General features: G+C 47.4%; 1 protein-coding gene across 2 annotated transcripts in view; it reads left to right on the top strand.

The window, feature by feature from the left end:
* The first annotated feature begins 633 nt into the window (after positions 1-633).
* The window catches only part of LOC118220672 (son of sevenless homolog 1-like), a 50,995-nt gene continuing 36,361 nt past the window's right edge, over positions 634-15,267 (top strand). For both annotated transcript variants that reach the window (XM_035404731.1, XM_035404730.1), the window contains exon 1: positions 634-1,633. In XM_035404731.1, the coding sequence (XP_035260622.1) occupies positions 1,547-1,633 (87 nt within the window). In that variant the 5' untranslated portion in view covers positions 634-1,546. The remainder of the gene's footprint in view (positions 1,634-15,267) is intronic.

The raw sequence follows: 15,267 nt of genomic DNA, 5'->3' as shown, positions 1-15,267 counted from the left end.
GCTAAAGTCATAAATCTTTCAAATTGCCCACGTAGAAAGAGGATGATACTACACATGTACAGAGCTAACATGACAGTTCAAGTTTATAATACAAAGAAGATATTTAGCATGTTACATCTGTACTACTGTTACAACTGTACGTAGTCTCTCCCCTATATCGATGTGGCCACTTCCATGTTCAACTGCATGTGCCTGGTTATCCTTGGATAGCACACCTGTATTAAAATGCATAATATCTACAAGTCAGAGATTCCAATAAATCCAAAAAGTAAAGAATGATGTTTATTTAATGGATAACCTCACGGTATGTTAATTGTTATGGGTAAAGCAAATAATATATTTAACAGAACGGTTATAGAGTAAACATAATCACCCAAAGATTCGATAATTAATTGGAGACAGAAACCGCAAAAATATCTATCAGTCAAAACTTAATCTGTATGATTAAATTGGTCCAAATTCTACCCGCATCTCATAAAGCGCACATATTAGGCCAATCAGTGCGACTCCGCGTAGCTGGCGGTGCTGTTCGTAGATCACTGCTGTTGCAATGCTTGATTTCTCAGGGATGTATTACTCGGGTCTGTGACCCTTTCAGTCTCGTTCCCATTCCGTGTGGGGGGAGGGCGCGAGCTGAGGCGACGCAGAAGACGTTCACTGCGCATGCTCGCTTCTTGTTCCAGCAACAACTGTATTCGAGCCATAACAATCGCCAGAATTCAATCACTTTGGCGAAAGATACCGACATTAAAGGGGGCATCGTGCGTGGAATCGGGCTATGTGACCCCCCTAGTGAAGCATACTTACCATAAGGCACGATTCTGGGGATGGTACTGATAACTTTAAATTCATGGAGGATAACAAGGTGAGCCTCCCTCTCTTCCTACCGGACAGATTCGATGAAAATGGGCGATTATGTGCAGAACAGGGGCTTTTCCCCAAAAACAACTAAAGACGGAATGCTTCAGCAAGACGACTGAAAAGGAGCAGCACATTTCCAAGTACTCGGCGATGACATGTTTCACCTCGTCCTGTGTGTGTTTGGCTAGCTAGCTAGCAACAACCAGCCTATTACAGAAAACTAACACCCGATTGAGAAGGGATCGATTGCCTTTTGGCTAACGTTAGCTGGCAAGCTAGCTCGCTTTTGTCTGTTTTATTATTTGGTAGCTAACGTCAACATTACAACTTCTTCTTTAAATCCATCTATTGCGCAAGCCTCGGCACAGTTACCGTCACCAGAAGCCTGCCGCTGCCTGAGGTGGAGGACAGCTAGCTTGGCTAACTGTTTTCAGCATCTGTAGCGCTGGCTAGCTGCTGCCGTACCGATGAGATGAGCGTCTTGCAAGGGGCAATCCGCGGAGCGCTATTCTGACTCAACTCCGACACCTGGACAGCTCGTTTTTATTTTTGTGGACACGGAGCACACTACTCTGTTCTTTTTTTCGACGAGCTTCTCGCTCCTCTATGCCTCATTGTTTGATGTAAGGGACGAAGAGATAGAAGACGGCAAGCATTGCTTCCCAGAATAGAGCAGCAGCCAGCCATGCAAGCGCCGCCGCTCCAGTACGACTTCTACAGCGAGGAAAACGCATCGAAATGGCGGGGGCTGCTGGTGCCTTCTTTGAACAAGGTAAGATACTACCATGGTGGTGTATTATGGGGTCAGTGTAACATACCCCGTGTGCTATTCAGTTTAGCCTATGCCAATGGATTGCTGTTTCCAGCAGCATTTTGGAGGGGGAGGGATGGAAGGGGCGTCACGCCCTGGTGGTGGTGATGTTTAGCCAGCCTGCTAGCTCAGCGGTGACAAATCATTTCTGATGTCACGATGGATTCAAAAGCAGCAATTGCTGATGCTGGCGGTGTCCGGCTAACAGGCTAGTTAGCCTGGTGATTTAGCAAGGTGGCTAACCTTAAGCAGTTTGCGGGAGTGGTCTGGCAAAGCAACGAGTATAAACACGGTGTTTACCAGACAGATGTCACTGCTATGATTCCCCGCCTCGGTTGCTGATGTTGACGAGGAATCTCACCCGTGGCCCTGTGTGCTAAACCAGACTAGACAATATGTGCTAAGAGAATCGGAGCGGGTGTTCAGTGTAGTGCAGTGTTGTTGTTGTTGTTCGCTCTTTACTCGAACTGACGCACTGCTCCAGGATTTCTCAGTTTGAACTCCGCTATCGTAAGCATGGCACAAGTCAACCACATCCACCACCCTGTTATAAAAGGCTGCAGATCTGGCCTGACGAGCTACACCATGACAGCAGCACATTTGCGACACATTTCCATGCACCGCGTAGCCTGGTCCAGAGCAACACGCAGCAGTTATTCGTCCAGGCAAATCAAATAGCTACGTTACAGTAGATATATGTTGCATGGAAATATTGACCTGCAAGCGCTAGGTCAAAGGAGGTACCGTCTTAACCCAAGAAATGCAAAGATTATTTGGTTGTGTTTGTTTACTTGTGTTATTTATCCAATGTGAGTATTTAGTCATAGCCGTTATAGCAACTCTACAATTCGACTGTTGGAATTCGCCAAATTAAAAACGCAAACTAACACAGTCGTGTCTGCTGGTTTAACCATATAAATTCAGTATGGTTTAGAATTGAAAACAGACATTTCTTGCAGAGCTTTCATTAAGTGGCGAGGACAAAATTCCGGGGTGAAATCTGATTCTTTGAGCAAGAAAAAAAAAACATTTGGACGCCAGACCTGTTTCAAATAAGTAGGCTTTTCCAACTGTCACTTTAGCTGAAGTCTGGATGGTGGGAAGTCAGAATTACAGAACATCAGAGGGTCTTTTGAGTCTGACGGAGGGATAAATGGCTTTTTATATCTGCATCAGTTTTACAGGCTGTTGATTGTGGTCTGTGCATGTGATGCAAAACATGTCTCGCAATTTCCTCATTGGGGTCCTCTCCATTGTGGAAGGTTATCCGCAGCACTGGGGATATCACGCAGCACAGAACGCGAGTAAATAAAGCGTAATTCATCACTAATGCACAATACGGCAATCTCCTGTACAGGAGCCAGGCCGTCGGCAAAGCTTCTGATGTCTGATGTAATGCTTCAGGTTTGCAGTGTATTGCACTTTCTTTGCTTACCTCTAATGTGTGTGTGTGTGTGTGTGCGCGCATGTGGGCAGGGTGATAGGCCACTCTTAAGCGACTGAAAGTAAAGCACTAATTGTTGTTCAAATAAGATTATGCTACCAGGAATCAAAGCCCTGATAATGTGATACTGTATCTGCAGAAAAAGTGGTTCTCTTTCTAATGCAGTTATTCTTCATCCTGTGCACTCTTCACAGGGTGGTTGTTATACAAAAAAAACAACAACAAAAATAGTCTGTTCTTTATTAATGAAACCCCTTCCTCTTGGATTAAAAATATGGCCTGATGTGACTGTACAATTGCATATGGACACTGCATGGATTTAGTCTTTCTGCTCCAGTTTAAATAACAAAAGACCTGAGGGAATCCAGATAATATGGCCTTGTTGTCCTAAAATGATTCCCAAGATTCTGAGAGTGAAAAACTGGCCAATGGGAACAGGGGTGGACTGTGATGCAGTCTTAGGGGGGAAAAATAGCATCACTGATTGTGTAGACTAACAAGATGGTCCACCCCTGCATCTCTTTCTCTCTCAAATTCAGTTGTATTTTTCCTAATGTGTGTCATCTCTTCCAAGGGAGTTGTTCAGGTTAATATGGGGTGACAGTGTGTCATAGAGGCCACGCAGATTAACGTGAGGTCCAGAGGACAAGCAATTTGCAGTCAGAAGTAGCTCGAGTTTTTGGAATTAGTCTCACCTGAAGGCTTCATGTTATATACCCAGGTGAGGCACAGCTTCTGTGCTGGTGCTGAACCTGGTTGGCATTCGTGTTCAGATTTCTTAAGAATGTCCCAAATGGAATGCACAACATTAGCCACTTTCAGTAAAGGTGTCTCCTGAAAAATAATATAATTTTATGCTTTATTCTTTTTCCAAAAGATGCCTAAATATCTCACCGCGGCCCATTTTCCATTTTTCAAAGGAATAATGATTTTGAATGAATGTTTAACACGAGCGTGGGCCCGACAGACTGAACTGCTGCTTCGATTTTGCGCGAGTTTGACAAAAGCACAAGGCCTCGTGGAACTGAAGCGCGGCAATATCAATTCGGGTTTGACGCCGGACAGGAATGCCGAAACCTGCCACGATGTGCAGGTGGAGGGTGGGTGGTGGGGGGTGGTGGGGGGGGGATGCGCGCTTGCCTTTCGAATGCGACGCTCTGCGAAGGCTGCGGAGTCGCGGCGGCGGCGGCGCTGCGTCCGCTGCAGTTGTTCCGTCGGTGGAGAGAGAACGAGGCCGTCCTCTCGTTAAAACAATATGGGGTTGCGTTGCGCTAATGGCCAGCGACCGCACGCTCCACTGGCCGTTTCTCAAGAGGAAGAGCATCTGAAACAGGGCCGAGCTGTGAAGGAGCGCTTACTGCCAGAGCCGCCGCCTTCTCCTTCTCCTTCTCCTCCTTCTCCTTCTCCTTCTCCTTCTCCTTCTCCTTCTCCTTCTCCTTCTCCTTCTCCTTCTCCGTCTCCGTCTCCGTCTCCGTCTCCGTCTCCTTCTCCTTCTCCTTCTCCTTCTCCTCCTCCTCCTCCTCCTCCTCCTCCTTGTCCTTCTCCTCCTCCTCCTCCTCCTCCTCCCCCCCACCCGAGACGTACTGAAAGCGGGCTGCTATTTATAACGCGAGCCGAATTATCTAATAAGAAAAGCGTGTGACGGAGCGGTCTCCGGCCGAGCGGGGCCAGCGCCAGCGCGCTCGCGGAGTTGTGCGGAGATGGGTTCCGTTTCTTAGTAACCGAATTTTTGGGAGCAGCGCTTCCCCGCGTTCGCACCTGGCCCTCCCTGACTTCACCCTCTCCGTCGGAAAGAACTGGTCACCAGCGTGTAGAGCCAGGGAGAGGGAGAGGGAGAGAGACTGAGAAAGAACGATACCCAGAGAGAGAAAGAGACCCAGAGAGAGAGACCGAGAAAGAGACAGAGAGAGAGACTGAGACTGAGTGAGGGAGAGAAAGAGACTGAAAGAGACTGTTAGAAAAAGGAAAGAGATTAATATGAATGGCTCAGCCTCTTTCAGGGTCTGCTGTCCCAGATTAAAATGGAGAAGGTGTCAGTTTTTCTGTTTGCGGACTGTTCACTGCTTCTCGAGTGTATGCATGCTCTTTAAAAAAAAAACATAGCAAATTGGCGGGCCAGAGCTCTCAAGCCTTAGACAGGGCCTATGTTTGATATGGGGCTCAGTGGTCTTCCTGAGGTTGGGCTCAGGTATAAGTCAGGGTCGGCTGTGTTCCTCAGGTGGGTCTTTTAGTCCAGTTGCAGGCAGTCTCCACATTGATATTGGTGTGTGAACACCTCTGTTTTGCACTCGGCCTTACCCAGAGCGACTTGCACAGTCTTGCACAGTCACAGCATTTTTTTTTGCATAGTATCCATTTATATAGCTGAGTGTGTTTTGCCAGCAGGGATGTACACACTGCGGTGGCTGATGTCAACAAGGAGTTTAGTTTTCTCCACAACGTGTCATTTTAACGTCTTTCAGTTTGTACAAACTGACCAAAGCTTGTTTCCGCGGCAAGTGCATTGGCTGCTTAGGGCAGCTAGGGGATGGCCTCCAGAGTGGTGGTGTGGTGACCCACCAAACGTGGCCTGCTGCAGAGGTACTGTCAGCTTTTAGAATTATTCACATGGATCAGAACGTCTGCCCGTATCTGGGTCTGAATCTCCACAGCATCACTTCTCCTCCCGCTACAGAATAATAAATTATAACTCTGTGTATTACTGGCTCCGCCTCCACACTAGCTCTGCCCCTTCCACCTCTGACTGTCCAATGCCTTGCTCAAAAATATCAGGGCACACTCAGTGGTTAGACTCAAAACCTCCCTTTTCCTGATTGGAGGCCAGCTTCTCAATCCCCTCTTTCTGTGTTGGCAAGACCCCCTCGCCAGATATCTTGGGAGGAGGATGATGGTCCCCTATGTACCGGCGTGTTCTCTTATTCCAGATCTCGGTATGTGCGCAGTTTAACCTGCACAATGCAAGGGAATGGCTAGCCTTTTCTCCCACGGTCATGTGATGTGCCCGTGACCATGTGACTCTTAGGCCTCAGTGTTTGTTTTTTGTTTGTTCTTTTTTTTTTTTTGACATTTGATTGGTGTGGCCAGCTCATCGAAACCAGAATTACCCAGAAAACCCTGACCGTGCTTGCTCTGTGCCGAAATTAACTTGTGTTTGCTGATGCCGCTTTTTTTTTTTTTTTTCAAAGACAGTGTTACAAGAAACGTGAAGTGAGATTTGGGTTTGACGCGTTGCACTGCAGCCCCGTTCCGATCTCCACTTTCTTTTTCAAATTCGGAAACACTTTTCACTTTCTAAATGACATAGCAAGGCTAAACTGGTATTTCCGTCAACCCCTGTTGTCCTGTGAGCGACAGAAAATGCTGCGTAACACTGTTGGCCCTTTGATGGGATTAATCTCAACGGTTGATATTTGTAGACTCACCTCCGCCTGTATTGTGTGGTAGTGGACATTGCATAGTGATGCTATCTCACCTGGTTTCCAGTTGGATGAGTTGGAACTGGGCCCTTTAATTCACTTTGTCTCTCCATTTGAGGAACGATGAAGCTAAAAGATAACAGTAATTAGCACCACCGTTGAACAGCGTTGCAGCTAGCAGAAAACTCCTTCATTTTCTCCACCCTACAACCATCGATAATTAATTCGCACCACCTTTAAATGATTCTGCAGCTAAGGATAACTCGTTAATTAGCACCACCCTTAAATTATTCTTCAGCTAATGAGAACTGATTAATTTGCACCACCTTGTAATAATACTGCTGCTAAGGATAACTAATTAATTAGCACCACCCTGTAATAATTCTGTTGCTAAGGATATCTCATTAATTGGCACCACCCTTGTTAAAATGTAAATCGAGGATGAGAGGCATTTCTCCTTTTCGTTAAAAGCCCAAATTGTGACACGCAGTTGATCTGTGTACGGTTAGGGTACACACCGGGGTGGAGCTCTCATTTCAGTTCACAAGCAGAGTGTGTGCACTGCTGTTTCAGGAGGGCCACACTGTTTTTTGGGGTGGCCACTGATCTGTACCCCCAGATCGACTCTCCGCCAGCAGCGTGGAATCCATCCCCGGGGGGTAGGAGTCTGCTCTTATCGGGGGTCCCCTGTATCTCCGCGTCCGCGGCGGTCGAAGGACGAAACGGAAACGTGCGTCCTGAGGCCCGCTAGCACGGCGCGTTGACGCACAGCCCCGAGCCGCCAGCCGCCTGGTAAATGTTTAATCTGTGGAGACGGTGAAGGAAGGGCAGGCGCTCACGTGACTGGACCTGTTTCCCCATCGCTCTGGGCCTTAGGCACCTCCAGAGAATGCCTGTTTAAAATTTTTTTCTAAAAACGAGCAACAGCAAAAACCAAAACGTGCTTTTGGAGGGAGAATATGGAGCCAGACGGTCTTTTCTAGGACAGAAGTGTCGGACATCTCTGTTAGCTGGGTTCGTGAGCATTTTGCATCTGTAGTTCTCTCTCGCTCTTTTTCTCTCTTGTTCTAAAAAAGAAAACTCAGAGCTGGGCTTGGAGAGGCAGGGTGATTAATGTGAAATGCATTACGCTCGAAACGGGAAGCTCTCTTCACGAGAAGAGGGAGGAGGCGGCGGGGGGGGGGCAGAAAAAAGTCCACCCTCTGCCGTCACGGCAACCAAGTGCCGTCATTTGGCTGTATTTAGAATAAAGTTTGATTTGGGTGTCGCTGTCATGGTGAAGTGGGTAAAATTAGACCCACCCACAGAGTGCAGTTGGATGTTTCCCTCTTTGGTATGGGAATTTCCATTCGTCCAGGCCCCCGCCCCCCCCCACACCTCATGCAAAGTGCTTCTCCATCCTTAATAAAACTACAGGAGCCATTTTTTAAACATCAATTCCCAGAATGCCATGTGTGTGTATGGGTGACCTCTAAGACTGCCGTTAGCGACCGCGCACTCTGCTGGTTTTTTGGGGTTCAGAACACAGCCCCCGCTCTACTCCTCATGCTTACCCTAGGGTCCTGACGGGTCTTAGAATGCCCACCTCTGAGGCTCGGTGTCCCTGCAGCTGTTCTCCTGAGAAACAGAATCTCCCTCATAGTCATGACATGGCCTTTTGGGTGATTACAGCTGTTATGACACTGTCCCGATATTTGTCAATTCAGTCATGACACGGCTTCATTTCTCAGGTGATTACAGCTGTCATGACACTTTCCTGATATGATTTAGTAATGACATGGCCTCTCTTTCAGGTATCCTGGAGTCTCCTTGTCCAGTCACTGCATAACACTACAGGAGCGTGTTCAGTGGCCTTGAAACACTCTTAACCCCAAACACAAATTTTCTCTTATCTGTAACAGTCTGTTTCTGACTTTTTGTCTTTTTTTTTTTTTCTTTTCTTTTCTTTTCCCTTTCTGCATTGTGGGAAGGAGCTTGCCTGTTGTGTTGGCCTAATTTGTACATTATGGGAGAGAAAGAGCAAGAGAGAGAGAGAGCATGGGCGAGAGGGCCGGAGGGAGAGGGAGTAGGAGAGAGGGAGACAGACAGCGGGAGCGTGCGAGAGAAAGAGAGAGTGAGAGGGAGTTGGAGAGAGAGAGAGTGGCAGAGGTGGGCCGTGTCTGGGCCTGTCTCTCTCATACTTCTAGTCTCCCGCTGAGTTCTCGGAGCCCCCCCCCTCCCGTCCCCCCGCCCCCCCCCCCCCCCCCCCCTCAGGAGACCCACGGCGCAGCCTGCACCTCAGACAGCGACCGAGCCCGGCGGCACGGCAACAGTAATTACACGCCGCCATTTGCATATCTTAAATGTCAGATAAACCGTCTGTACTGGAGCTGAGCTGAGCGCCGCTTCCAGGTGAGACACTGAAGAAGAGCCCTGATATCTGAGGGGTGGAGGCTAGGGCTGGGGGCGGGGTTTTGTTATGTCAGTCTTTAGTGAGTGGGCGTTTCCCATGCTGGGACTGCTTATTGCAGTTCTGGTAATCGAGGTGTTTTATGGTCTTTGACCCAGTCACCACAATACACAGTTACATGTGGGCATTTAGCTTATGCAGGACGTCCAGTTAGGTATCCTGACTCACACACACACACACACACACACACACACAGCAGAACACAACTCAGCACAGAACTGCCTCCAGCCACACAGAACTGCTACTCGGCACCAAACGTATTAAGAATAATGGTAATGATGACAGTTGATTGTGCTTATAGAGCACCGTTGATCATGATCTCATTTACTTTACAGTGAAGCTGGTGTGTGTGTGTGGGGGGGGGGAGCTTGCCTCTACCACCACCACTGATGTACTACACTAATGCAGCACCACCACAACACCGTCCCGTGAATTCCCCAAATGGGGTTGCTGTTCAAGAGAGCTCAGGAGCCACGGACGGTATGCAAGAAACAGGGTCCAAACACCCCCTTCTGACCGCCCCCCGCCCCGCCCCCCCACCCATCCTCCAGGCTTCCCCCCCCCCACACCCCAGTGTTAGAACACAGCTCAAGCTGAGTCAACAAGCCTCAAAGTGGCTCTGAAGACTTCAAACAGCCAGATGGCAGGACCAGCCTTTCCCATGTTCCAGAACGTTCCAGAATGAATAATTCAAAGGGGAACACGCCCCTCTGCTCCTTATTGATTTTGGCATTAACTTCTTTGGCTTCTTTAAAAAAAGAAAAAAGGTAAAATATGGCTGGAATTTGCTGGCACTGAGAATTAATATTGGGCTCCAGGAACCTGTGTATATATATTTTTTTCTGGTGTGTCTGGGCCTGCAGTTGAGGGGGCTGGTGTGCTGATCCCAGTCGTGACTAAACAAACCAGGACCGTAAGAAAGCAAAGGCCAAGACCCCTGCAGGGTCGTCTTCATTTCTACTGTCCATGTTCTGTTACAAGAGTAAAAAAATAGTTCACTCCCCTCCCAGCCCCCAGTTAATAAGGGCAGAAATTAAAATTTTGTGACGTTAACCATCACAAATTGAAAAATAATTCTGATCTCCACTATTTGAGTCTTTAACAGCAATAGTAGCCTAAACAGTGGATGCTAAGCGATCGCTGGCAGACTCTTCAGAATCTACAGAGCGTGATACTGTGTGAAAGTGTTCATTCTGGGAACCTTGAGCTCAGTGGCCTTTCACATAACCCTGACCTCATCCTTTCATTTCTGTGCAGTCATTTTTAAGGGAGGAGCCCGGATGTATCATGTGTTTTAAATGGTCAGTAACCCTTCACACACTTATACTGGCGAATAAAGGGTTACAGGGTTGAAATGCGTAGGTGTGCTGCTCGGCGTAGGACCGCACTGTTAACGTTAAGTTCTCAGTGTTTTCCGCAACACCGCGGTGTGTGTACATGAAACACACACACACGGCGTGAGGGCCAGTGGGAGACTCCCGTCTGTTGTTGGGTGCGGTGACATCACGGTGCATCTTGCACATTGCAGCAGTGTTTATGTGTGTTCTTGAGAGTGGTATTGTACATGAGTTTTTAATTTATGCAGTTGGCAAAATACCGGCGTATTGTGTGTTGGTGTAGGTTGGGTTTGTAGTGTAGGGCAAAGGTGAACCAGATAGGAAAGTGTAGTAAGGATGAAAAGTTTTCTTTTTTTTTGACTTGGCAAATGGATTTGACAAACTACAGGGTTCTCTTTCTCTCTCTCTCTCTCTCTCTCTCTCTCTCTCTCTCTCTCTCTCTCTCTCTCTCTCTCTCTCTCTCTCTCTCTCTCTCTCTCTCTCTCTCTCTCTCTCTCTCTCTCTCTCTCTCTCTCTCTCTCTCTCTCTCTCTCTCTCTCTCACACACACACACACACACAAAGTTACATATACGTGTGTGACGTAGTCGTTATTTCAGGAGTTTAACCTTCTGTATTATATACAATTTTTGACAATAAAATATGGCAATAACCCTGTAATTCTGAGCTTGCAGTTGTTGTTGGTTCTCTTTAATTACAGTAGGCCGCCTCCTATTGCATACCATAGAGTTCAGGGGTTTACTCTCTCAGTGACAGGTTTTAGATCTCTGCTTTTGAGCCTTTTTTAAATCATGTACGTGGTACTCATCCAAATGAAAGATTAATTATCTTAAGTAGTTAAAATGTTTTCAAAAGAAAGACTTCAGTGAGTTGCACCCATCTCACAATCTTTCAAAACTGATGTTTAAAAATAATTTAAGGAAAGGGGTGGCAGAAGGTGCCCTTGTTTTTTCTTCTCTCTCAGAGGAGGAGGAGGAGGAGGAGGAGTGCGTGGCCCTTCGGCTGGTGTTGCAGGACGGCGTGTTTGTGTGTACCGCAGGGCATTCTGGGAGCGCGAGCTAGCATGCTAGCACACTGTGTGCTCTCTGCTGTGTTGCCGGGGCAGGCCACTCATTTGTGAGGAATGTGCAGTAGCTGCAGTTACTGGCATCTCAAGACCGGTTTTTAGTGGTTTTCACCATATTTCTCAATTCTTCACAGAATTGAGCCTCCTCTTGATTCTCTGTATCTCTTGAGCCAGGTCTCTCTCCCCCCCCCCCCTTTCTCTCTCTCTCTCTCTCTCTCTCTCTCTCTCTCTCTCTCTCCCCCTCTCTCGCTTGGTGTGGAAGTGTTTCCAAAGCAGCTAACTGTTTACAGTAAATTCAATTCCAGCGTATAGCGAGAATGATAAATGTCACGGGGAACAGAAATTTACAGTGGTGTTATTAATAACTTCCTTTATGGTTATTATCATACTGCTTCAGTCCCAAGCCGGACTGTTCTCTACGTCACTCTTTCCTTATTCCACGGGTCAAGCCTGCCCACGGCATGTTTATTTACCCCCCCCCCCCCACAGAGGGAGATAAATAACTCTATTAATAGTCTGAAATAATCTCAGGAGCAGAGCGTTAGTTATCAACTGAAGGGTCTGAAATTAGGTTCTGACATGAGATTTAATCTAGTTTTTATTTAGTTGATGACTGTCAGCCCTGCTTCACTTGTCGAGAGTACACCCTTACTGAAGCCTTGGCCTGATGACCAGGTTGCTTGTAATTGCTCAGATTGCGGGAAATGTTATGCTGGGTAAAACTTGGCAGGACCTGATTCTGATTACTGGAAACAAATCTCACAACCTGCAACCACAGATGCTTTGTGGAGGGGGGGGGGGCATGTGAGGGGGGTCTTTTGGAGTCCAGGCTGGTCTTAGCTCTGTGCTGCAGATTGTTCCAGAATCAGGTCCAGATGAGGTTTGTTATAAATTTACATAGAGATGGACTCCTGGCACAGAGCTATCCCAAAGTTAAAATTTGTGTTTTTTGTTTTTGTTTTGTTTTATTTTGTTTTTGTTTTTAGACTTTTGGTTTTCATTCTGCACTGAATCCAAACTGTATTGATAAAGTAAAGTACTTTACCCCTGAACAACATTAAATATGATTTGTTTAGATTTCGGTTTGGTAAAACGGCCTTTCAAAGTCTTGCATGTGTCTTGCAAAAAAAAAAAAAAAAAACATAACTTTTCCGGCAACAATTTATTGTGGTCTATTATGATAATAAAAAGGACCTCAAGCCTATTTCTGACACTGAGCTTTACTGTAAGGTTGGACATCAAAACAAACACCTTGAATGTTGTTGTTAGAGTATCTATAGCTGTCTTTTCTGTCTTTATCTATAGCTGTTTTTCTCTCTTTCTGTCTGTCTGTCTCTCCCTTCTTCTCTTTGCCGTTTTCTCCATCCCCTCTCGCATGTGTGGCCTTGCAGGCCTGCACTGGCAGCGGTTCGTGAGAATCAAATTCCTGGCATAGCTTTCGGTTAGTCTAGCATTTACTCCAGGCCTCCACCCTGTCAGCGACCGCAAGGCCGGGAAAAAACGCGCTAGGCTACGGCTACGCTACGCTGCACGCCACTCCTCGTCCACCTACATATGCGCGCGCGCTTAGCGTACGCTAACTAGCGCCGCGCTCGCTAACGCGGGCTAAACGCGGCCTATTGGTGGGATTAAAGAATTCCCCGCTCCCGATTGGTTAAAAAGCTTGAGGCGTGGAACGAGCGGGCCAATGCGGTTTGCTTTGCACCCCGCTGAGGTGTGTGTATTGACTCTTGGCACGGAGTTGTTTTTCTGGGAATTTCTGATAGAATCTGTGCCTGTCTGGACAGAGCAGAGCGGCGCAGTCATTTGAAATATTCTTCACAAATCAGGGCATGACACGAGAAAGTATGCAGCTCGTCTCCAAGACGGCCCGGCCCGTATGTTCTCGATAGTTTTATTTATTTATTTATTTATTTATTTATTCTCATTTGATCATTTAAAATGAATCCTAACTGCCCCGGCGTATGAAGTCACCGCGTGGTTGGCATTCCGTGTCGGTGTTCCCTGAAGTCAGCGCTAGCGGGCGTCAGTCGGAACGTGACGGTGTCATTATTAGCTCTGAGGTATCGCTCTGCGCTATATTTAAACCGCACGCTCCGAGAAGGGAAGGGACCACATGAGGGTTAGTCTTGCGCGTTTTTTATTTTTTTTTTTTTTAGCTCTGGAAAAAGTGTCGACAGAGGCCGCGCGACAGAAAAAAAACTCGATACGAGGGCCGCGGCGGACGGGGTGTTCCGCGTCGCGTGGCGCTAGCCGCTCGCCAGGCCGAGTCAGAGCCGACCAAACGCGGCAGCCGCTGAGTGAATTCTTGTCAGCGTTGTCATCGCAAGGAATGCCTCCATTTTTTCCCGTTTCATAGACACTTGGTTAAAAAAGCGCCCTTTTTGAGGAAGTTTTTTTTTGTTTTGTTTTTTTTTTGTTTTTTTTTTAAAGCTATGAGTAGGTTTTTCTCTAACCTTTTTAAATGGAAACATGCTCTTTTATGTTTGGGGTAAATCACTGAAAATTGAATAATTGCTGTTTGGCACCCTGCTAATGGTGATGTCAGCTCGTGTGGCGGGCAAAGGTTTGATTGGTCGATTTACGGCAGGGTCGGCGTGCGCATTGGTTTCTGTTCTGCGCGCACCGTCGCAGGATATTTGGCCATACATTTGGCTTTTAGGGTTACCAGACAGGGCTGGGTGTTATTAGGGGTACCAGACAGGGCTGGGTGTTATTAGGGGTACCAGACAGGGCTGGGTGTTATTAGGGGTACCAGACAGGGCTGGGTGTTATTAGGGGTACCAGACAGGACTGGGTGTTTTTAGGGGTACCAGACAGGGCTGGGTGTTATTAGGGGTACCAGACAGGACTGGGTGTTTTTAGGGGTGCCAGACAGGGCTGGGTGTTTTTAGCTGTACCAGACAGGGCTGGGTGTTTTTAGGGGTGCCAGTTGAGGCTGAGAGGGAGAGCTGAAAGGGAGAAAGTTGGAGCCAGGCTTATGTAAGAGGGGTAAAGTGATTGTGTAGTCAAATGGGCTCAATTGAGTAAATGAATGGGAAATTCCCTGTGCAAATTCCTGTGGAATACCACAGGCTCTGACGGGCCGGACTGCACCACCAAGCGATAAACACACAGAGAGGCACTGAGTCACAGAGACACTGAGCTACTCAGTTACAGAGACACTGAGTTCCTCAGTCACAGAGACACTGAGCTACTGAGTCACAGAGACACTGAGCTGCTCAGTCACAGAGACACTGAGTCACACAGACACTGAGCTACTGAGTCACACAGACACAGAGACACTGAGTCACACAGACACTGAGCTACTGAGTCACACAGACACTGAGACACTGAGTCACACAGACACTGAGACACTGAGTCACAGAGACACTGAGCTACTCAGTTACAGAGACACTGAGCTGCTCAGCCACAGAGACACTGAGCTACTGAGTCACAGAGACACTGAGTCACACAGACACTGAGCTACTGAGTCACACAGACACTGAGACACTGAGTCACACAGACACTGAGCTACTGAGTCACACTGACACTGGCCTACTCAGACATTGAGTCACAGACACACTGAGTTACTTAGACACTAAGTAACTGAGGCCATGGGACACTGGGGGACAGCGCGGTTCACGCTGTGCCTTTTAAAAGGTCGTTCTGACTGAAGAGTCCATCTCTTGCATTTTAACAGTACACTCAGCAAGCATTACTGTTCTGTAGCGGGTGCTAATGCGCTAGTGCTATTTCTGCCTTTGCTACCATGCTGGTATTACGCTGGCATTTATTAACACGCTAGTGCTAATTTAGCTAATTATGCTTGTGCTACTTTAGCTGTTGCTCACGCGGTACCTCAACTCATTTTTTACTGCCTTACCAAAGCAGCACCTTTATTC

This window comes from Anguilla anguilla, chromosome 2 (assembly GCF_013347855.1).
Source record: "Anguilla anguilla isolate fAngAng1 chromosome 2, fAngAng1.pri, whole genome shotgun sequence".
Classification (NCBI taxonomy): Eukaryota; Metazoa; Chordata; class Actinopteri; order Anguilliformes; family Anguillidae; genus Anguilla; species Anguilla anguilla.
This window is presented reverse-complemented; position numbering and strand designations above follow the sequence as displayed.